A 24,852-nucleotide genomic window follows, 5' to 3' on the forward strand; every position below is an offset into this window, starting at 1 on the left:
CAGAACTGTTCATGCTTTTGCCTACTCCATTATTGTCAAGCCAAACAAGACAATTCCAAAAGGAGTTGGTAAGACAGCAGAAACTGACTCGCACCCAGGATAGTGGTCAAGTAAAGGAACAATGAGGAGACCTAGAAAGGTGGGGTTAAAATCTTCATTAAATCTTTATTTACAATACAGAGTTTCACAGAAACAGTTTGCACCAGACACCACATTCTCAGTAAGGGGTTTTCACAAAGCAGGATCAATGAGTTATCGTTCTAACTTTCCTAAATATTTTGAAACATTTAACAGCTTTTTTTTTTTAAGAAAGAAGTTGTTCTAGTATGACTGACTTATTAGTAACCCATATTCATCTTATTAACTGTAGTTAGTAATAACTAACCAACCCATTGCTCTTGCTTGCTAGAAAGCCCAGCCCAGACAAGCATTCAATAGGTGTATGTCTAACATCAGTCAGTCAGACAGTGACATCGATCTATGGCTTACAAGTGCCTTCAGAAAGTATTCACACCCCTTGACTTTTTCCACATTTTGTTGTGTAACACTTTGGATTTAAAATAGATTACATTTAGATATTTTGTCACTGGTAGACCCCCGCCCCATAATGTTAAAGTGGAATAGTTTAGAAAATGTTATTAAATTCATTAAAAATGAAAAGCTGAAATGTCTTGAGTCATTAAGTATTCAACCCCTTGTTATGGCAAGCCTAAATAAGTTACAGTAAACATTTGCTTAACAAGTCACAATAAGTTTCATGGACTCACGCTGTGTGCAATAATAGTGTTTAACAATTTTTGAATGACAACCTCATCTCTGTACCCCACATACAGATAATTTGTAAGGTCCCTCAGAGTGAATTTCAAAACACATTTAACCAAAAAGACCAGGGGTATTTGAAAATGCCTTGCAAAGGGCACCTATCGGTAGATGACAAAAAAATTAAATAAAAAAGACAGACATTGAATATCCCTTTGATCATGGTGAAGTTATTAAATTACACTTTGGATGGCATATCAATACACCCAGTCACTAGAAACAGAGGTGTCCTTCCAAACTTAGTTGAGGAAGGAAACCGCTCAGGAATTTGACCATGAGTCCAATGGTAACTCTAAAACAGTAACTGAGTTTAATAGCTGTGATAAGAGAAAACTGATGGATCATCAACATTGTTGATAGTTACTCCACAATACTAACCTAATTGACAGAGTGAAAAGAAAGAAGCCTGTACAGCATAAAAATATTCCAAAACATGCATCCTGTTCACAAGGCACCAAAGTAATATTGCAGAAAATGTGGCAAAGCAATTACATTTTTGTCCTGAATACAAAGTGTTGTGTTGTATTGGATTTGCCCCAAACATATTACAGAGTACCACTCTGCATATGTTAAAGCATAGTGGTGGCTGCATCATGTTATGGGTATGCTTGTAATCATTAAGGACTGGGGAGTTTTTCAGGATAAAAAAACAAAAAAACATAATAGAGCAAAGTATAGGCAAACTCCTAGAGGAAAACCTGGTTGTCTGCTTTCCACCAGACACTGGTAAATTAATTCACCTTTCAGCAGGACAATAACCTAAAACACAAGGCCCAATCTACACTGAAGTTCCTTACCAACAGTGAATGTTGAGTGGCCGAGATACAATTTTAACTTAAATCTACTTGAACACCTATGGCAAGACCTGAACATGGTTGTCTAGCAGTGCTCAACTACCAATTTGACAGAGCTTGAAGAATCTTGAAAAGAATGTGGGCAAATATTGCACAATCCAGGTGTGGAAAGCTCTTAGAGACTTACCCAGAAATACTCTCAGCTGTAATCGCTGCCAAAGATGCTTCTACAAAGTATTGACTCAGGAGTGTGAATACTTATGTAAATGAAATATTACATTTTCAGTAACTTAGCAAAAATGTCTAAAAACATGTTTTCACTTTGTCATTATGGGGTATTGTGTGTAGAAGGGTGAGAAAAATAAATGTAATACATTTTCAATTCAGGCTGTAACAACAAAAATGTGGAATATGTCAAGGGGTATGAATACATTCTGAAGGCACTAATCAGAAACAACAATATGTACACATCAGCAAGCTTAGACTTGACAACTGGTGAAAACATGAATATTTGAAAAAGCTTAAATTCCAAACACGGTCAAAATGCAAACAGCTTGAAGGAGGACACTTCTCCAGAAACTCCAAAATACATTATCAAACCCCAGCGAGCCCGGTAGTGATCATTATCAAACCCCAGCGAGCCCGGTAGTGATCATTATCAAACCCCAGCGAGCCCGGTAGTGATCATTATCAAACCCCAGCGAGCCCGGTAGTGATCATTATCAAACCCCAGCGAGCCCGGTAGTGATCATTATCAAACCCCAGCGAGCCCGGTAGTGATCATTATCAAACCCCAGCGAGCCCGGTAGTGATCATTATCAAACCCCAGCGAGCCCGGTAGTGATCATTATCAAACCCCAGCGAGCCTGGTAGTGATCAGGTGAGAGATTAAATACTGATTTGGGCAAATGAGTACACCAGAAGGAGATGTGTAGAGTCAGGAGTTGTCCTGACCATGAAAAACTCTGGGTCCTCGTTATAGCCTATAAAACTTGTTTTGTGGTCGGGTCACATGGTCAGGAAAAGCTCAGGAAGCCAAACACCCCCCATATATAGAGCCCTAAGACACTTGCGCAATGGTTTTGATAGATGGCTGAATAAATCCTACATTGCTCTCTAACCTATAGGACTAACCTGTGGGGACTGAAAACCAAGGGGCAGAGACAATGGCTGTTCAGAAACAACCTCTGACCCCTGCTCCCAAGGGCACTTTACATGAAGTGCCTGGGGATAGGGGCTTGTTTCTGGACCGGACCAATGACATCACTTTACATGGCTGCGTGTGCGCTTTCGCTCACCACACACGTTAATGCATTTTCTTCACCCACTAAAAGCAGTCTCCACCCAGGGCTCTCTTCAAAGCCACATCGATGTGTACCCATTAACCCACTGGGGTCTGTTCAGGACCATTAAACTGTTCCCGACATGGTGTTTGTGAGTGGAGCTTAATTCAATGACTGATTGTTTCCAACAGTTACCTGGCTCTATTGTGGAAAAATAATCTGAGCTCTTCATAAAATGTAGGATGATGAAAAAACTGAAATGGCTTCTGGAAACACAGCCTGGAACATTTTTAACAGGGAAATAATTTCCACAAATAGTTGTTCTTCGATGTTCTAACTGAAGAGATAAAAGCTTTGATTGACGAGGACGGCGGCAGGTACAGCCCCTCATCTAGGAGAAAAAAACGAACTACCGTAAATTCCAGACTATAAGCCGCAACTTTTTTCCCACGCTTTGAAACCCGCGGCTTAAACAATGGCGCGGCTAATATATGGATTTTTCCCGCTTTCAATTTTTTTCTCTCCAAAAAAACACATTCTGTGCCGTGCTCAGTTTTTTGCCGGCATGAAGCTTTCATTAGACCAATGAAATTGCCGAACGGGTTAAGGTCAAACAACTTTTTGGTTTACTGTTTAGATTAAATCGAGCACTCTCAAACTTCCCATCATTCTGATTACGGTAGTCATTTTGTCACCCTCATCATGGCAAAGACACGGAGAAATGCATATGATGCAGCTTTCAAGTTGAAGGCGATTGATCTGGCTGTTGGAAAAGGAAATAGAGCTGCTGCACGGGAGCTTGGTCTTAATGAGTCGATGATAAGACGTTGGAAACAGCAGCGTGAGGAATTGACTCAGTGCAAAAAGACAACTAAAAAGACAACTAAAGCTTACTGCTAATTTTTTTGTTTGTTGTTACAAGCCGTGTTTCGTTAAAGCCTATTTATTTTTGTTACAAGCCGTGTTTCGTTAAAGCCTGTGTAAAGTTCATTTGTTTCAATGTACCGGTAGGCATCTGCGGCTTATAGACACGTGCGGTTTATTTATGTTCAAAATAAAATAAAAAATTAAATTCAGTGGGTGCGGCTTATATTCAGGTGCGCTTAATAGTCCGGAAATTACGGTAATCTAATAATCTATTCGATGTTTCGTCACAATGTTGTTTTGAACTTTCGTTTCAGACAGATGACCGTCTGAGCACTCTACTCGATGCATCGTCAATGAGCGCTGATGATTTCATCAAAGGTGCAATACAGTGGCTTGGAAATACTATGACATTCAAATGGAGGCAAATAATTAGTAGAAACCCCCCTTGCCATCATTCTGATGTCGCCAGATTGTCTTTAGATGCAGAACAACGTTAGCTTGCTAAAATTGAGGGGAGGCCACCGGAATTTAGCTAGCTAACGTTACAATTGCTAGCTATTTTTTACAAACTTTGCTAGCTAATGACAACATTTCCATCTATCTAAAATAAATTTGATGACATGACAATATTTCCTACTAAATATCTGACTACTTTAGAAATAAACTTTTTTCCCAGGCGCTAGTGTAATTTAGGCAAAATAGTTTGCCTAGTGCAGAATGATTGGGTTTATCACCACCAGCAGAGGGCGGCTTTAGAACGTTCATAACAATGGCATGACAACCGAGTGACTGAGGTGCAAACTATGAACAGAAAAAGGGACCAGAAACTACATCATATATACATGGTGTACAAAACATTAGGCACACATTCCTAATATTGAGTTGCACCCCTCTTTTTGCCCTATGAACAGCCTCAATGCGGCGGCTCCCGAGTGGCGCAGTGGTCTAAGGCACTGCATCTCAGTGCTAGAGGTGTCACTACAGACCTTGGTTCAATTCCAGGCTGTATCACAACTGGCCATGATTGGGAGTCCCATAGGTTGGCGAACAATTGGACCAGTGTCGTCCGGGTTAGGGTTTGGCCGGGGTAGGCAGTCATTGTAAATAAGAATTTGTTCTTAAACTGACTTGCCTAGTTAAATAAAATAAATACAAAAAAATTGTCCGGGCCATGGACTCAACAAGGTGTCGAAAGCATTCCACAGGGATGCTGGCCCATGTTGACGCCAATGCTTCCCACAGTTGTGTCAAGTTGGCATTGCAGTTCTTGACACACTCAAACTGGTGTGCCTGGCACTTACTACCATACCCAGTTCAAAGGCACTTAAATATTTTGTCTTGCCCATTCACCCTCTGAATGGCACACATACACAATCCAAGGCTTAAAGATGCATCTTTAACCTGTCTCCTCTTCATCAACACAGTTTGAAGTGGATTAACAGGCGACATCTATAAGGGATCATAGATTTCAACTGGATTCTCCCTAGTCAGTCTGTCATGGAAAGAGTGGTTTTGTACACTCAGTGTATGTACAGTCGTGGCCAAAAGTTTTGAGAATGACACAAATATTAATTTTCACAAAGTCTGCTGCCTCAGTTTGTATGATGGCAATTTGCATATACTCCAGAATGTTATGAAGAGTGATCAGATGAATTGCAAAGTCCCTCTTTGCCATGCAAATATACTGAATCCCCCAAAAACATTTCCACTGCATTTCAGCCCTGCCACAAAAGGACCAGCTGACATGTCAGTGATTCTCTCGTTAACACAGGTGTGAGTGTTGACGAGGACAAGGCTGGAGATCACTCTGTCATGCTGATTGAGTTCGAATAACAGACTGGAAGTTTCAAAAGGAGGGTGGTGCTTGGAATCATTGTTCTTTCTCTGTCAACCATGGTTACCTGCAAGGAAACACGTGCCGTCATCATTGCTTGGCACAAAAAGGGCTTCACAGGCAAGGATATTGCTGCCAGTAAGATTGCACCTAAATCAACCATTTATCGGATCATCAAGAACTTCAAGGAGAGCGGTTCAATTTTTGTGAAGAAGGCTTCAGGGCACCCAAGAAAGTCCAGCAAGTGCCAGGACCGTCTCCTAAAGTTGATTTAGCTGCGGGATCGGGGCACCACCAGTACAGCGCTTGCTCAGGAATGGCAGCAGGCAGGTGTGAGTGCATCTACACGCACAGTGAGGCGAAGACTTTTGGAGGATGGCCTGGTGTCAAGAAGGGCAGCAAAGAAGCCACTTCTCACCAGGAAAAACATCAGGGAAAGACTGATATTCTGCAAAAGGTTCAGGGATTAGACTGCTGAGGACTCGGGTAAAGTCATTTTCTCTGATGAATCCCCTTTCCAATTGTTTGGGGCATCTGGAAAAAAGCTTGTCCGGAGAAGACAAGGTGAGCGCTACCATCAGTCATGTGTCATGCCAACAGTAAAGCATCCTGAGACCATTAATGTGTGGGATTGCTTCTCAGCCAAGGGAGTGGGCTCACTCACAATTTTGCCTAAGAACACAGCCATGAATAAAGAATGGTACCAACACATCCTCCTAGAGCAACTTCTCCCAACCATCCAGGAACAGTTTGGTGACGAACAATGCCTTTTCCAGCATGATGGAGCACCTTGCCATAAGGCAAAAGTGATAACTAAGTGGCTCTGGGAGCAAAACATCGATATTTTGGGTCCATGGCCAGGAAACTCCCCAGACCTTAATCCCATTGAGAACTTGTGGTCAATCCTCAAGAGGCGGGTGGACAAACAAAAACCCACAAATTCTGACAAACTCCAAGCATTGATTATGCAAGAATGGGCTGCCATCAGTCAGGATGTGGACCAGAAGTTAATTGACAGCATGCCAGGGCAGATTGCAGAGGTCTTGAAAAAGAAGGGTCAACACTGCAAATATTGACTCTTTGCATCAACTTCATGTAATTGTCAATAAAAGCCTTTGACACTTATGAAACGCTTGTAATTATACTTCACTATTCCATAGTAACATCTGACAAAAATATCTAAAGACACTGAAGCAGCAAACTTTGTGGAAATGTATATTTGTGTCATTCTCAAAACTTTGGGCCATGTCTGTAGGTTGTCTATGGCCAGCACTCACTTGATGGAGAATTGTTGATATGAAACACATCAATTGACGCCTCTTTTACATCTTTGTAGTATGGGATAATTCCTTGGTGGTCTAGGGCACCATTTCTAGCTCTGTCTATTGAAAGAAAGAGTTGAACGCGTTCCGTTTATCTGTACTGAACAAAAATATAAATGCAACATGTAAAGTGTTGGTCTCATGTTTCGTGAGCTGAAATAAAAGATCCCAAAAATGTTCCATACGCACAAAAAGCGTATTTCTCTCAAATTTTGTCCGCAAATTTATTTTCATCCCGGTTAGTGAGCATTTCTCCTTTTCCAAGATAATACATCCACCTGACAGATGTGGCATATCAAGAAGCTGATTAAACAGCATAATCATTACACAGGTGCACCTTGTGCTAGGGACAATAAAAGGCCACTAAAATGTGCAGTATTGTCACAACACAGTTTTGCAGGAGCGTGCAATTGGCAAGCTGACTGAAGGAATGTCCACCAGAGCTGTTTCCAGATATTTGAATGTTAATTTCTCTGCCATAAGCCGGCCTCCAACGTAATTTCAGAGAATTTGGCAGTACGTCCAACAGGCCTTACAAACGGAGACCACATGTATGGTGTCGTGTGGGCGAGCAGTTTGCTGATGTCACGGTTGTAAACAGAGTGCTCCATGGTGGCGGTGGGGTTATGGTATGGGCAGGCACGAGATACGGACAACAAACAATTGCATTTTATCGATGGTAATTTGAATGCAGAGATACCATGACAAGGCCCATTGTCGTGCCATTCATCACCTCATGTTTCAGCATGATAATGCACGGCCCCATGATCTGTACACAATTCCTGGAAGCTGAAAATGTCCCACTTTTTCCATGGCCTGCACACTCACCAGACATGTCACCCATTGAGAATGTTTGGGATGCTCTGGATCAAAGTGTACGACAGAGCGTTCCAGTTCCCGCCAATATCCAGCAACTTCAAACAGCCATTGAATAGGACTGGGACAACATTCCACAATCCACAGCCTGATCAACTATATGCGAAGGAGATGTGTTGCGCTGCATGAGGCAAATGGTGGTCACACCAGATACTAACTGGTTTTCTGTTCCACGCCCCTACCTCTATTTTAAGGTATCTGTGACCAACAGATTCCTATCTATATTCCCAGTCATGTGAAATCCATAGATAAGGGCCTAATTTATTTATTTCAGTTGACAAATTTCCTTATATGAACTAACTCAGTATGTTGCATTTATATTTTTGTTCAGTATAGAACTGGACATCATTATCTACAGACCCTCTGCTTGAGGCTTTAGACAAAGGCTTCCCTCAGACAGACAGATGTACCAACCCCTAGTTGAGAGGGTGGTTGGGGGAGGAGAAGGGGTTGGCAAGTCAACACACCCCTTTAACGCATGAAATAAGTGCAAAAAGCCAACGTCCCAAAATGCACAGTGTTGGGTGGCAGCTCTATAGGCCATTCTCTCTGACAGGTTTCCACTGTTCACGCGAGATGCGTCACTAGTCTCTATCCAGTCTGAGCTAACCGGTCAGCCAGACTAGACTATGGAGTCCAACACTACTGGTCAACTATTGTACTACAGACAGACAGACATTCAGTGATTGACTTACGCACACAGTCTGGAAGGAAGCAGAGAGAAACCATCAAATTTATAATAAATCTTAAATAGCACTCGGATCGGTTTAGTTTGGGGGTGTTGAAGACCCCGAGGGACGGCTAGTAGGCTTAGTCGACGCAGTAGGGGTGAGAAAAAGGACCTGGGGCAAGGGGGTAGGACTGGGGTCTGGGACAAAAGGAAAGGGCTGGCCTGGGGCATGGGTTACAGGACCGGTTGGGGTTAGAACCGTATGGGGCATGGTCTAAATGCAGGTGAGAGGGGTGAAGGGGTTTGCAATGGGGTCAGTCAAGAAGCTGTCTGCGGGGGTCAGTCAAGAAGCTGTCTGCGGGGGTCAGTCAAGAAGCTGTCTGCGGGGGTCAGTCAAGAAGGTGTCTGCGGGGGCCTATGCGTGAGCGGTATGAGCGGCGGGTGTCTGCCAGGCCCAGTGTGTCTCTGCAGCTCTGACACATATAAGTCTCAGGAACGTGGGACTTCCTGATCTTAGCACAGGACAGGTGGATCCACGTGTTACACTGGTTACACTCAATCATGGCCCGGCCTGCAAACGGTTTCATACAGAAACACGTCACCAGGTCCCACGAGTCATCATCTGAGAGAAAGAGAGGGGGGAAGAAACAGAGTTCCATCACTAAAACATTTACATGGGATTAACTGTCAGAGTGCTACTTTAAATAGGCAATGTCATCACAACAACAAGTTCTGTAACTTTTTTGCAGCATTTACATAACGTTTTCTCACCGGAGTCCACCATGATGTCCTCGTCCTCTCCGGAGCCATCCTCGTCTCGGAACACCACCTGTTTCCCCTGTCGGATGACCGTCCTGTTCCCAGTAAAACCCTCCACACTCTCCACCTTCACCATGCCCTCCACCAGCCCCTGTCCCGCCCAGCACTCCCACTCCTCATTGTGCTCCTGCTTACAGGAGGAGGAGTTATTGAAGTGAGAGGGACTGGGCAGGCGGTGAGGGGGCGAAGGGTGGAGGGGGATGAAGAAGTCATCCTCAGGCTCGTCTTTGATTGGTCGTCCTCCCAGGGGCAACTGTGGCTCTGGGCTCATTGCGTAGGCCTGTTGTGCAGAGCTCGGCTCGCCGGCCTGGCTCTCCCGGTCCTTCCTCCTCTTCTTCTGTTTGTTGGCTTTCCTCCGGTCATCTGGGTGCAGGGAGGACGCTAAATGGCCATGCTGGAAAACAGGAATGAATTTAGGGTTAGTGAGTATGAGAAAGGGTTTTAAGGTTAGAATTAGTAGTTGAAATTGTGTGAGTGGATCAAAAGCACCGCATTTACATTTTTCATAACATGGCTGGATAGTGAGGCCCCAGGGTGGATTCCCGTAGGACGGGGTCGTTTCCTGTTCTTGTCCTGCGGGGGTATGGGGGGCCGCGGGGGGCAAGAGGAGGGGGGTTCAGGGATAGGGGTCCAGCCATCACTGTCTGCTGTACTGCCTGTACTGTTGGGGGGGCTGGAGCTACTACGCAGAGAAGAGTCCTGGAGAGGGAAAAAGAGACATGGTGATAAAAGCCTGTATGCGTTTACACAAAAGTTAACTCTTAGAGAGGAGAATGGAGGTGGGCGTGACGCTGTTGATACAATCCATTGGCCACAAACACCACACTCACACACTGATCCAATACAAATCTGAGACCATTTTGAACCAAAACAGGCATCAACAGTAACTTCACAACACTTCCACAATAATATGGAACTGCATATTTTATACATGGCCTCAGTGACACCACGGCATATGGTCATAAGGATGAAAATTCACCCTGTCTTACTCTGAGGGGCTCGGTCAGACAGACAAAGCACAGAGTATTAGCACAGGTCTATGGATGAGGTACAGTATGGCCCTGGTTGAACTTGTTTAGGGTGCTGGCGTTGGGTCGAGCTGCACGTCTTGCCTGAGCTGAGATGGTCAGGGGGCCCTGGTTCCATTCCAGCCCCTTCCCCTGGTTGTCTCTGCCCCATCAGGGATCCTAATCTGACAGGGCCAGCTAGACAGCAACAGAAGCTCAATTCAGCTTTTTGGAGGACTAGGTGGTGCCATCACTAGATTTGTTAATTCTATCCAGTCCTTTCAAAACTATGAACACTACAGAGGCAAGGGTAAAGGGTCTTGGGGCCAAAGAAGCACAGGGCCAGGGATGAGTATGGAGAGACTTGTTGGCCCTCTTACCCTGGGAGAGGGGGCAGGGCTGTGTTAGGTGCGTGTCCCTTCAGGAGAGACAGCAGCAGATTGGCTAGCGAGGGACAAGGGGCGGGGCCCAGCAAGGAAGCTGCCAGAAGCCACGCATCCTCCAGTTCTGTGGATCAAATAGAGGGTCAACACACCACACCGGGGAGGGAGGGGATAACTTCGATACAGTCAGCATGTCCAGGGTTGCATTCAGGAGGATGCAACGCTCTGAACATTTCAGATAGAAATGTAATGCTTTATAGAGCTGCCATAACTCCTACCGCTACATGACAGACACAGCATAACCTATTTCTATCTGAGAGTTCCACAACGTTGTAGCTTACTGAAGGAAAACAAAAATGGCACTTTCTTTGTGACTAAGTGAATGTGATGTTGACTGTATCTATATTCACAACACTAGTTAGGGGCAGCGGGTTAATACACACAGGGGGAATGGAGGGCAGTGGGACACCAACACACACGACAGTTGTGGAGGAAAAAGGAAAAGCTCGCAGTGGCCGCTCCATGATCCACAAACTACACACACATCCGAGTCCTACCCCTGGTGTCTGGCCATTAACCTCAATACAATGCGTTACACACACACACCTCAAAATATAACCAGTCACAGTTCTGCCTAACTATTCAGAGCAAAGAACCAAGACTGTCAACTACAAGGGACTGTTGATAAAAGGCATACACCAACTATGATTGGGTTTCCTTTACTCACCTCCTGGGGATATGGGATATAGCCTGCATATGCCAACACAAAGGTGCAGAACTTGTTGAAGTCCTCCACCGTCCGCCTCCTGTATGGTGGACTGAGCCCCTGGCCCTGTAACACATGAATAACATCAGCGTGAGGTCAAAGCTAGCGAAGACATTCTGAATTAAAGAAACATGTTGTGATGATTGCCCTCTTAGCAGTAGTTCACTTGTAAAATGCATTGATAAAATGTTGCATATGAACGTACTAAAAAGGGAATATAAAAATTACATTTAAGTGCTAGCACGCTGACGACTGAAATGACACGAGATTCGGTTTAAACCAGTTCCATTTGACAAAAGCTTGATAGGAATTTTGCTAACGTGAAGCTAACTAGCTACAGTACCGTTATAGCTAACGTAGCGGGCTAAATAAGTGAATGAATCTACAAATGCCAACACGCAGGACTACGTTTGGGCGCTAACGTTAGCGTTGAAGTTTTGATTTAGTTGAAAACAGGATCAGGACAGTTACTAACTAGCTAATTTGTTACCTGCCTAGTAAAATACCGTATAACTGCGGTGCCAAGATGGCGATTGTTGCTGAGCTAGCTAACTAAGTTAACGTTGGCGTGGACATAGAGTAGCTAGCCTGCTAACCTTGGCTAAACGTTACCTAACATTGGCAAACCTTGCCTAGCTAACTAACACTGCTTTTAGGTTACGTTAGCTAGATATGCAACCTCGTGTTTTCATCATAACAACAGATCTGTCATTACGTTAAAAGACGAGTGAAAAATGCATGCACATGTCAAGTTATATTACTAACGTTAACTAGCTGGGTAGCTAAGTGTTAACAGGTTGCGACTGTGTGATTATATTCAAACATAAAAACGAGATGAACCGTAAAACAATAGCTAGCTAGTTAACGTTATACTGTAATCGTGACAGTGGTTTAATCAAGCCAAGGACAGGTAACGTTAGCTAGCTGACTGCCTAACGGTATGATCATAAGCACTGCCTGTTTTCAGCAGTCAGTCGTATATACCATTAGTTAGTTAGCTATAAACAGTTAACTAGCTAGTTATCAATGGTTACCTAGCGAGCTAATATTTGCTAGCTACAGTAGGAAGTTACATATATACAAGTTACAGTGAGCGCTAGCATTGTGATAACTGGCTAGCTAATAAAATACTTCGCTAGGTTACCTCTGATTCATATGCATGGTGTGACGATGAAGTAACGTTGTCCATCTCTAAAAAGTGATACTTTTTGGTATAATGTAGCTAAGTTATCTAAATAATATAATTAGCTAGAAATAAACGAAGGTATGTTGCAGTGCACAACTAATTCTGGTGTCATCGACGTTCAAAACATTGCACTGTTGTTAGCTAGCTAACTGTTAGCTTACGATATTCTAGCAACAAACACACTGTCTGCAGATAATGTTTCGCCTATACCCCGGGAGATACTTAGTAAGGCATTATAGTTATAAGACAAATGTTGCCATATCTCTTGAACAAAACGGGTTCGCCTAGCTAGCAGCCAGCTACACCGAGTCAATATCGTCACGCTACACTGTCAGTGTCCCCGTTGCCATGAACTGCCTGGCTGTCACTCAAACTCAGACTAATGAAAGAGGAAAGGACTGGTCGAGAGAACCACCTCGGGAAAAAAGAGAGCGCTGAAGTGAGCTTTAAATGGATATTTTACTCAAAAATCATATTTGAATAGCTATTCTATTTTCTTAATAAATCCACTGTTGATATGGTCCACAAAATGTAGTTTGGATTTGGATTGGAGAGAGCGATAGTACAGGGAACCATCAATACAAATATGTACGGTAGGCCTACTAGTGATCAACATTAGCAGCAGCACAAAAGTATAGCAAGCCAATTTGCCTAATAAGTAAAGTGCTCTGTGCATTCCTAGATCATCTCGTCAACAACATATCAACAATGTGCTGAAAAAAAATACAAAAAACATCACCAACAACATATTAACATCATTTACATTTTGTAATTTAGCAGACGATCTTATCGAGAGCTACATACAGGAGCACTAAAGGTTAAGCGCCTTGATCAAGGGCAAATCAACAGGACCCTGTTTCAGAAAGGGGGTTTAGTGAAAATTCAAGAGTTAGTTGACTCTGAGTTGAAGGAAACTCTGGGTTTTCGGTTTCACAAAGCCAGTTCAGTAACTATGGCAACATACTCCGTGAAGAAAACCTGCTCGCTAGTAGATTTTCTTAAACTAACCCTGGCTGAGTTTCTCCTCCTCTTTAGCTGAAGCCTGCAGACTGAAGGAGGTGTCAGACATGTCGTGTCTTTTTCTTGAAGAGCCAGTTGATATTGCACAAAAACTCAGCAAAAATCTCCGTCGGGAGAAGGTGATCAGACCCCGCTTGGGTGTTTTAGCATTCCCGTGATTATCTGTTTGAGCGTTTCCGTTTTTTCTGCACAATCGATCATTCATCTGAACAATATTCTCATATCGTTCATATGACACATCGTGGACATGTTCTCAGTTCAGAAGAAATTCTTTGTGTTGCACTTCGTTTTTTGCCAAAGGGAGTTTTCTATATAACATCAGTGACGCTGGGCATATTTCCAAGGCAACTGTCTGTCAGAAATGTGACTCTTGCAGTGAAACGTTTACTGTACACTTTTGTGGTGTTTCCTAGTCACAGACCCATCAAAGAAGAATTCCACATAATTGTAGGTATCAGTCTAAGCAATAATTTATTTAGTATGACGCTTTGAGACAAGAAGCGAAGCACTAATCAGTTAATTTGATATATTTTAGGGTTTCCAGGTGTGATTGGCTGCATTGATGGCACTCATATTCCTATCACTGCTCCTTCAGTAAATGAAGGAGATTATGTGAATAGGATGTCTTTCCACAGCATTAATGTGCAGGTAGGCCTAAATAGTAGCCTTTAGCATTCCAAATGAAAGATAGCTGCACTAGATGTGTTGTGAAGTAATTACTGTTCTGCATGGGGAAGATCATATGTGATGCTGCCCACATCATCAGCAACGTGGAAGCAAAGTGGCCTGGGTCTGTGCATGACTCGTGAATTTTTCATGAGTGTACACTGAGCGCTAGCTTTGCCCGTGGTGAGTTTATATATAGATCTATATCCTATTATAATTAATATTTTGTTTCTGCCTATTGCAACTGAAAATGTAAACTGTATCCTCATATTATCAAAGGCGCGTTCGATAGTTACCTGCTCGGTGACAGAGGGTACCCCTGCCAGCCCTATTTGCTGACCCTGAGCCCGGCCCGCAGCAACGTTATAACTTGGCTCACTGCAGGACACGAGCCAGGGTAGAGATGACCATTGGGATGCTCAAGGCCCAGTTCCAGTGCCTTTGTAGGCTCAGGGTCACCCCAGAAAGGGCATGTGACATTATTGTGGCATGTGTGATTCTCCACAACATTGCCACAATTAGAGAACAATGTCCTACTCAACCAGTGAACGATCCTGACCACCCCGCTGACCCAGGAGTTGGAAGAGCAGTCAATGACACAATATGCTTCCATCATTTCTGATTGACCCATCACCTCCCCAGTGTCAAATAAAGACAATATGCCTTTCTTTTTTATGACGTCTTTATTTCCTGCAAGTACAAATACAGTACAGTAGTTAATATATTTTTATGTTGTTCAAACAAGTAAAATCATCCACCTGTGGGCACCTCACCTGATGTTCCAGCATTTATATTTATATTTTTTTGCTTCTAAATTACATTTGTCAATTTGTTTCTCTAAGTACACATTGTACAGCTGTTTCACAGGGAGCTATAGGAACACAAAAAAAATGAATTTCACAGTACCAGGTCTACTTAGTTTCATTGTAAGTCATGGGCCAATGCTGAACAACTTACTGAGGTAAGTTCTTACAATCTTACTGAGGTAAGTTGTGCTGTGGAGGTGGATGGACCCTCTTCCTCATTGCTGTTAGAGAAAAGAAGGTGCAATTTTTTATTATGGTACAACATTATCATCAACTGTTAGATGTTATTTTTAAGGTGTACACTTCAATAGGCCTCTCTGTATCTACCCTCTCTGTGGCAGCTGACAAGGTGTCTTCATCATCCTCCTGTAATGAAAATAAACAATTGTGGAGTTCTACTCTAACCCAGTATGAAAAATCTGTGGAGTATTAAGAGTACATGCAACTGCATGGAGGTCTGTTATGGCAGAAGGCTCCACCAGACAGATTACACCATCAGTAACTGGTAGAAGATGAAGAAGATTAGACAGTTAAATTAGAACTTTACCCAGAAAAGTGCCCCACCTAATTTGAATTTAGTTTTTACAACAGTGTGCAGGCTACATCACAATTTTTCAAATATATAACTCTTGAGTCACCATAAAATAGATTATAATGTCTTAAGGACAACTAAGAATCTGAAAAAGTAACAAATAATTGTTCCACTACAAGAAAATCAGTGTGCCAAGTTGTGTCTAAGATGGATGGGTGGGCATCACTGAGGTAACACTGACAAAAGAATGAATGTATCATTAATTTGAATAACTAAGCTCTTATGTAGGCCCTTGTGTCCTGGGAGGTGGTTGGGTCAGATGAGCTTCCTCCAGAGATGCCTTCAGCAATAGGTTGTCCACTCTTTTGAGTGAGGGCCATCTCTTCAGCCTCTGAGTGGTGTGATGGTGGACCCCCACCTGTTTTTTGGCCCTCAGCCTTTTTTCTGTTGGCTAAAATGGAGGTGAAATTTGAACATGTCCAGTAAGCACAAATTTGGAGACTTGTATGTTTAAAGGCATTTAGGTGTTACTTTCAAATAGACAATATTAAATACTGGCAGTGTTGGGATGGCTGAAAAAAAAGGTTCATTTTTTTTTGCTTAGAAAATTCCACTAACTACTTAAATATATCACATGTTGAATGTAGCCACTGAATGCTGTTTAATTAGGTAGGCTAAACAAAATCACCATTTCTTGTAATGAAATTACACCTTACTTGTTTTTGAAGTATATATATATGTTTTTCCATCTTCAGTTGCTGCCATGTAGGTTTTGCACACACACACTATATAAATGTTGAATAAGTGGAACACTCGAGATAAAACCTTTCCTTTTTTTTCAATTAATACTCACGCATTGACTCGGACAGCAATTTTCTGCCACGCCAGCTCACGTTCTTTTGCTGCTGCTACTGTATTGTTTTTTTTCTTAAATATATACTCACATTCTGCATTCACAGGTTCAAGCCTTTTTTTTCTCCTGTTGCCATGATGAATCATGTTATCTGCGTTCCATTGATGAGGGCTTTTTATCGCCTCGTGCACGTGCTTTACTCAGAGTTAACTTTACTCTAGTTGATTGAACTAACTGTTGTCACCTGTTCTGAAAGCGAAAACTCAGTTAGTCAACCCAGAGTTCAGGTTTAAACTCAGAGTTTGTTAAACCTGCTTTCTGACACAGAGCCCAGGTTTGAACATCTCTCTCGCACGGTTTGTGTGTGTATTCTGAATAACAGTCACTAGGAGCAGTGTGTGTGTTCACTATATAACCCACACAGGCAGGGCGATGCAACGCTGCAGTTGAGCTCGAGTGTCAGAGAGACCTGGAAGCAGCAGCGAAACAAAGAGAGACAGAAAAAAGAGAAAGAGGGAGAGGTGGAAGACTGATCTTTCGTTTTCTGCGTGTAATTAAAAGGTACAGTCTCTTCGGTTGTGTTTTTAAACGAGGCAGAGTGTGCTATCATAGAGAATGTTGATAATTGCTGTTGATAATTGCTGTTTGTATCTGAGACCGGATGTCCATTCTCAGTACAGTAGATGAGTCAGTAGTTTCTGCTTGTAGCTGTGACGAAGGAAAAGTAAGACAGCATTACATAGACACTGTGAGATCAGGTTCCTGCACACTGTTATTCTTATTCCTCGAAAAGACAATTTTAAGTTTGCTCATAGACCTGTTTTATTTATTTTTGCCAGTTTGGTTAAATTACTATTTTGGTCTGAGGTGATCTTTGCCTGCGGATCTGCCCTGACGTCCTGTATCATGTGGTTGGTTGTCATTAGGTGGAAGTGTACCATAAAAGGTGTACGATTTCTGACCAATTGAAAATCTATGCAGTGGCCATCTCCTTTACCCTCCATTTCAATGCAGGGTCCCGTGTTTATGAAGGTTACACAATAACTTTATTACTTTATTCTCAACATGGCTCATTCTAATATTTCTGCTAATGTATATTGATTGCATTTTAGTTACGCAGTGTATACAATCCGCATATTAATGTATATACTAGATTCCTGACATAGCTCACTCTAATATACTAAGAATATGTACAGCAGTAGATATATCCTGTGTAAATTCATCCTGTGTATACTGTACGTATAGATTGCATTTTGATTACTGTTACAGTGCTTAATACCCTGTCAGCAGAAAGGGTATTAAGTGAGCCTTTCTGGGGCTGACTGGGTGCAATGGACCGGATCATTTTGATAAACCGGAATGGAGCACTGATAATGCTGGATTGGGATTTATAAAGCACTTTTTCTAAGCACTCAAAGCAGGGCTGAGGGTGTCACACGGCATCAATTTATTTTTTGGTGTGGAATTTTCACTGTTGGGCATAAAAGACTGTTGATTTGAATTTATGAAATCTGTTCCCAAGTATTTCCATGCATAATAGAGAGACACATTATTGTATGCAAGGTTTTAAATTATTATGTTTCAGTAAAACATTATATCCGTTTGGGCTTTTAGCAGTCTACAAATTATTTGTAATTATGTTCCCGGCCCCCCGACCATCTGCTCAAGAAAAAAATGATGATCCCTGATCTAAGTGGTGTGCTGCTCTCCTGTTTTTCAGCTCTATTAGTGTGAGAACTGTACACATGAAAACAAATGCTTGATGTCAGCTTGCCTGTGTTTTCAGACCAGTGCAAATGAGGTGAGGAGAGGAAGCTACTTTAGACTATACAATATGAAAGTGACATGTCGTTTTTGGCACCCCAATGGTGGAACAAGCTCCCTCACGACGTCAGGACAGCGGAGTCAATCACCACCTTCCGGAGACACCTGAAACCCCACCTCTTTAAGAAATACCTAGGATAGGATAAAGTAATCCTTCTAACCCCCCCCCCCCCCCCCCCCCCCCCCCCCCTTAAAAGATTTAGATGCACTATTGTAAAGTGGTTGTTCCACTGGATATCATAAGGTGAATGCACCAATTTGTAAGTCGCTCTGGATAAGAGCGTCTGCTAAATGACTTAAATGTAAAGTAATGTAAATGTTTTCTTGGAAGTATCCTTTGTAGGCTTTTTGAGTGGTATTCAATGGGCAGAAACATATCACAATGGTCTTCAGCGCAAACGCATAATAAAAGGCATCTGAGAAGTAAATTCATTCACAAACATGAATATATTTTTCTAAATATTTTAAATGACCGTGTTTTCATGAATTTGATGATATAATCATCAAGCCCCTTCAAAAGATTAGGGGACAGGACCGGAAAGAAGGATGACATCACTTGCACATCGTATTGAGATACTCCACATTTTTCCTGATCAAGACAGGGAGATAAAACAAAGGATATAAGATGGTATAGGAGGCCAGTGTACAGTATAATTCTTCTTTCTCTGGGAGAGGGGAAGGGGTGCTGCATAGGCATTTTCAGTAGGTGGATGAGTTTGGGGCGTGGTACTTTGTCTTTTGCTCTGCATCTCAATGGGCATCTGAGTCTTTACATGCAGTACAGTGTCACTGGTACTCAGGGTGTGCCTCAGTAGTCTAAAGTGTTTTCATCTCATCTGCAATGAAACATGAGGAAAGGACACCACTTTACACTATTGAGATGCACTCTAGTTGTGTAAAGCCATGGTATTATACATGACTGTCCCCAAGTAAACTTTACTCCTAAACCATATGTCCAACTCCTACATCCCATTCCCTTCCCCATACACCCACAATCTATTCACTACATAGAATGTGCAGTGTACCGTACTTGTAGAAGAATGGCTGCACAGTGTTTTCCTGTGAGAATCTCTGTCCAGTGAGATCTCCCAGGGCCTAACTCAAAGCCCACTATTCAAAGGACTATGCACAAACTGATCCCAACATAAAAGTTGCCCAGTGCTGGGTACCCAGGCAACCGCTCGCTCTGTGCTCTGTGCCAGGGGCATCCGCAAAGAAGTGTCATACATTCACTGTAGAGGTTTGTATGTGAGAGAGAGGAAACAGTACTACTACCTTACCCCGATGCTGATCTGCTCACTCATGAGTGATAACAACATAGCTGGATGACTCGCATAATGACAAAGTTGTTGTGAAGATGGGGAGAGATACAGTTTAAGTCAGAAGTTTACATACACCTTAGCCAAATGCATTTCAACTTAGTTTTTCACAATTCCTGACATTTAATCCTAAAAAAATTCCCCGTCTTAGGTCAGTTAGGATCACCACTTTATTTGAAGAATGTGAAATGTCAGAATAATAGTAGAGAAAATGATTTATTTCAGCTTTTATTTCTTTCATCACTTTCCCAGTGGGTCAGAAGTTTACATACTCTCAATTAGTATTTGGTAGCATTGCCTTTAAATCAGGCCCGCAAAGGGGTTTAATCCGGCCCGCGAGATGATTTTGTAAAGTATAAAAATGAGCTGCAATTTTTCAATAAAATAAACTGCTGTTCCAATTGCGTCCACTGGATGGCGTAATAGCAATTGTGTTAAGCAAGCAAACTGTTTATACCGGAGCAGAGCAAGTAGGTCAAGCAAGTGCAGCCAGTCCGGATGAGCTACTTTGTTTTGCCCGCGATATTTATTACAGCTTCTACTTTTAACATTATGTGCTTTGGCACCCTCATTGCCCCAATATGTCTCTGTCAAAAAAGAGAAAAGTGGATGCAGAGTGTTCCAAGAAAAATGGTAATCCTATTTATTCACGGAATTGAATGGGAAAGCTGTATGTTTGGTGTGTTCACAGCATGTTGCAGTGCTGAAAGAGTATAACCTTCGTCGCCACTATGCGAGTCTTCACGACCAATATGACAACTTTGCCACAACTTTGGAAGTATGCTTGGGGTCATTGTCCATTTGGAAGACCCATTTGCGTCCAAGCTTTAACTTCCTGACTGATGTCTTGAGATGTTGCTTCAATATATCCACATAATTGTCCTTCCTCATGATGCCATCTATTTTGTGAAGTGCAACAGTCCCTCCTGCAGCAAAGCACACCCACAACATGATGCTGCCACTCCCGTGCTTCACGGTTGGGATGATGTACTTTGGCTTGCAAGCCTCCCCCGTTTTCCTCCAAACATAACAAGGGTCATTATGGCCATAGAACTGTATTTTTGTTTCATCAGACCAGAGGACATTTCTCCAAAAAGTACGCTCTTTGTCTCCATGTAGTTGCAAACCGTTGTCTGGCTTTTTTATGGTGGTTTTGGCGCAATGGCTTCTTGCTGAGCGGCCTTTCAGGTTATGTCGATATAGGACTCGTTTTACTGTGGATTCCTCCAGCATCTTCACAAGGTCCTTTGCTGCTGTTCTGGGATTGATTTGCACTTTTCGCACCAAAGTACAGTACGTTCATCTCCGAGACAGAATGCGTCTCCTTCCTGAGCGGTATGACGGCTGCGTGGTCCATTGGTGTTTATACTTGCGAACTATTGTTTGTACAGATGAACGTGGTACCTTCAGGCATTTGGAAATTTCTCCCAAGGATGAACCAGATTTGTGGAGGTCTACAATTTTTTTATTTTTTTTCTGAGGTCTTGGCTGATTTTATTTATTTCTTTTATTTTTTAATTTTTTTTAAAAATTTTTTTTTATAATTCCCCATTGTGCCTCTTTGCTTGACATCGAGTTTGAAGGTGAGCCTTGAACTACATCCACAGGTACACCTCCAATTGACTCAAATGATTTCAATTAACCTATCAGAAGCTTTTAAAGCCATGACATTTTCTGGAATTTTCCAAGCTGTTTAAAGTCAGTCAACTTGGTGTATGTAAACTTCTGACCAACTGGAATTGTGATACAGTAAATAAGTGAAATAATCTGTCTGTAAACAATTGTTGGAAAAATTACTTGTCATGCACAAAGTAGATGTCCTAACCTACTTGCCAAAACTATAGTTTGTTAACAAGCAATTTGTGGAGTGGTTGAAAAACAAGTTTTAATGACTCCAACCTAAGTGTATGTAAACTTCTGACTTCAACTGTATGTCTCTTTATAAAAATATGTTTTTGACACAAATCAACTGTACTAAAATGTCAGATTGTCTGCATAATCAAATAACATTCAGCTCAGACACCCATACATTTCCCACAAGACATGCCATCAGGTGTCTCATCACAGTCCCCAAGTCCAAAACTAATTCACGGCAACACACAGTATTATACAGAGCCATCTTCAATTACTCAAGCAAACATCAAAATTACCTTTAAAAAACGGATTAAACAACATGTCATGGAACAGCGGTGACTGTGAGGAGACAAACACACGCACACAAACACATGGTTTTAGTTGTATTGATTGTATTCTTTTGTTGTTGTATTGTTTGTATTTTAAATTTGTGTGACTGTCCTTGTGTATCAGTGTTTTGCTACTTATCATGTCTTGTGTTTTTTGTTGTGGACCCCAGGAATAGTATCAAAACATTTGCTGCAATTCTACACATTTTCCCATAGGCTGGAGGCAAATGTCTGCAGTTTTTAATATGATAACTGATAATCAATGGGCCCCACCTCCGGCGGTAATTCGACCATGCTTACATCAAGTTCCGATTGTCTAGCGGCCAGCTAACCTATCAATCTAAAAATGTTTTGCTGACATGGGCTAATTGAGTGACTGCTGATGCACAACCACATTTCAAAATTGCACCTTGTGTATTCTACTATTCTAACTCTCAACAGTAAGTTGAGAACACAACTGAGTTACAAAAAATTGGTCCTTAAGTCTACAAAAGGGGGGCTGCCAGGTGCCCATCCCTGGTCTAGACCAATCTTTGTCTTCAATATTGACCCTAAATGATACAGCTGAGAGACCTAGTACCTTTTACATGTCAACCTAAATCAAACTGGCTTCATACAAAATAGACAAACTCAATATAATAAGAACCCTCCATATCATGGTTACTATAGACATAGAAAAGATCTTTCTAGTGAGCCTCAATGCGGAAAAAGCATGACTCTAAACTGGGACTTCTTTATGCCACAATGGAAAAATGTGGCTTTAACGAATCAAGTAGAATCATCCTAACTCTATACTGCAAATCTCATGCTAAAGTGGAAGTAAATGGACAACTATCAAATAAACCTAGAAAGGAAAGCAAGACAAGGTTGCTATCCCCACTCCTCATTTCCCTCTACATCAAATCATCGAACTACTTGCCCAATCCACAAAACAAAATAGACATTAGGGGTGAACAGAACACAAAAAAACAGAGTGTGTGTGTGTGTATCAAATGTTATTAGTCACATGCGCCGAATACAACAGGTGTAGACCTTACAGTGAAATGCTTACTTACGTGCCCCTAACCAACAATGCAGTTTAAAAAAATATGTATAAGAATAACTGTGTGTGTGTGTGTGTGTGTGTGTGTGTGTGTGTGTATTTCCCTGTCATGCAGACACTGCCCCCACAGCCACCCTACCAACTCCAGTCATGGCCAGGAATCTACTGAAGAACCCAGCTGGGGAAGGTATAAGAACACATCTGTCTGTAGGGATAGGTGAAAGCACATTTCCAATAGGCATTCTCCATAGTGCTTTCAGAGGAGTGACTCGTTTGACTGTTGAGATGTTGTCGGCAGAGCGTGACTCAACACTTTCCTCCCAGAGCAGATGGAATTCTGGGAGCTGACAGAGAACGGCGGGAGCCAATGGCAGGTGGAAGAGATGCCGGGAGACTGTGGCTACGACTTCGGTGACAATGGAGTGACCAAATACTTCAGCACCTCCTTTGAGTGAGTAACTGAACATGGTCACAAAGTAGGGTCTGTGTATAGACTGCTGTCCACACTCTCCGCGCGGAGAGTGTGGACAATCGTTCATGGATAAAGGATTGGAGTAGTGCAGGAAATATGGTGGAAACTCCCTTACACCAATCAGCGCTTTTAAAACCATTGTGGAGTGTGACCAATGCAAACTTGGGATATGTAGGAAATGAGAAGTTGGGAATGCAGTCACAGGGTCCATCGTTACCACCAACAGAGTGACTGAGTGTGCTTGTGCAAATATATGTTTGTGTGAGAGAACATCTCTCTCTGTCTCTATGTTGGCTCTGTCTCTCGGTGTGTTAGGCTGTGTCTGAAGAGGCAGGTGGTTGACCTAGTGGCAGAGGGCTACACTCCTGATGACCTCGATGCCCAGCCAGCTGTCAGTGTGGAAGACTGGTGAGACATACACACAGACATGCACATATTGTTTAGGACAGCCATTTCAGCTCAGCTAACACCAGCAAGAAATATGTGTGTTTTTGTGTGTGTGTGTATGTAGGTACAGTGGGAGGACAGACTGTGGGTGCACCTACCAGTTGACAGTGTGGCTGTTGAATGAGAATGAGGAAATTCTTCAGGAATTTAAACCAGAATCAATCACCCTTGACCCAGATTGTGATGACTGCTCCTGGAAACGGGTATTGTTGGAAAGCTCAAAATAGCATAATATGATCACTTCTCGTCACATCCATTTCTCATTTTTGTCTTATTTCCAGGTGAACCACACTTTCTCTGATTACGGTCCTGGCCTGCGCTTCATCTCGTTTGAACATGGAGGACAGGACACCAAGTACTGGGACGGCTGGTTTGGAGTTCGAGTCACTAGGAGCTCTGTTATTGTAGAGGCCTGAGAGGGGAAGGGGGCGGCAGGTATGGAGAGGAGGAGAGAGGGAAATTGAAATTGAGGACAAAAAGAACGAGAACAAGAGAAAAGAGATGAGGGGACCAGCAATGCCCTGTGCACCATCCTTACATAGCAGTAAATAAAAAGTCAAGCATAAAAATGTATGCCTTAGATACAGTAGGATCCACTCAATGGCTGCTTCAGAAACGTATGGCATGAGCAAGACCTGCAAGCTTGGACCCTTAGTGCTTAATAACACTGTATAAACCATTATAGTATACAGATGAAATATTCTCCCAGTGTAGCTTTATAAACAGTTATGAATGAGTTATAAATGACTAACACTAAATGAGATGGGGTGAGTGAGGGTCTACAAACTGCTACCTATGGACAGATGGTTTGTTCTGGTGGTCTTATCAGCTAGGTTTCTTTTCTTGGTTAAGTGGTGTGTAAGGGCTCATTGCTGAGTGATCACTGATCATACATAGAGGTTGTAACCAATGATTAGAATGATGGATGTAGTAACATCTCATAGATTAGGATTGTAACATATGCATTATTTTGATCCGAACTGTATCAAATTCACACTAACCAGGTTCACTTTTCAGGTTATTCACAATGCAAATGAGAGCCAAATAAAAATCAATCAAGGA

General features: G+C 42.3%; 2 protein-coding genes across 2 annotated transcripts; one reads left to right on the plus strand and one right to left on the minus strand.

The window, feature by feature from the left end:
* Window positions 1–145: 145 nt before the first annotated feature.
* On the minus strand, window positions 146–13,485 carry phf13 (PHD finger protein 13). Its single transcript, XM_014166958.3, has 5 exons — window positions 12,585–13,485; window positions 11,402–11,506; window positions 9,783–9,983; window positions 9,237–9,678; window positions 146–9,087 (listed from the first exon to the last, which is right to left on the minus strand). Exons 1-5 carry the CDS (start codon window positions 12,627–12,629, stop codon window positions 8,855–8,857), a joined length of 1,026 nt encoding a protein of 341 aa, XP_014022433.1. The 5' UTR covers window positions 12,630–13,485; the 3' UTR covers window positions 146–8,854.
* A 3,366-nt stretch (window positions 13,486–16,851) lies between these two features.
* fbxo2 (F-box protein 2) lies at window positions 16,852–24,852 on the plus strand. The gene is made up of 6 exons (XM_014166959.3): window positions 16,852–17,064; window positions 22,987–23,058; window positions 23,196–23,322; window positions 23,659–23,751; window positions 23,855–23,993; window positions 24,072–24,852. Exons 2-6 carry the CDS (start codon window positions 23,022–23,024, stop codon window positions 24,204–24,206), a joined length of 531 nt encoding a protein of 176 aa, XP_014022434.1. The 5' UTR covers window positions 16,852–17,064; window positions 22,987–23,021; the 3' UTR covers window positions 24,207–24,852.

This window comes from Salmo salar, chromosome 22 (genome assembly GCF_965601325.2).
Source record: "Salmo salar chromosome 22, fSalSal1, whole genome shotgun sequence".
Classification (NCBI taxonomy): domain Eukaryota; kingdom Metazoa; phylum Chordata; class Actinopteri; order Salmoniformes; family Salmonidae; genus Salmo; species Salmo salar.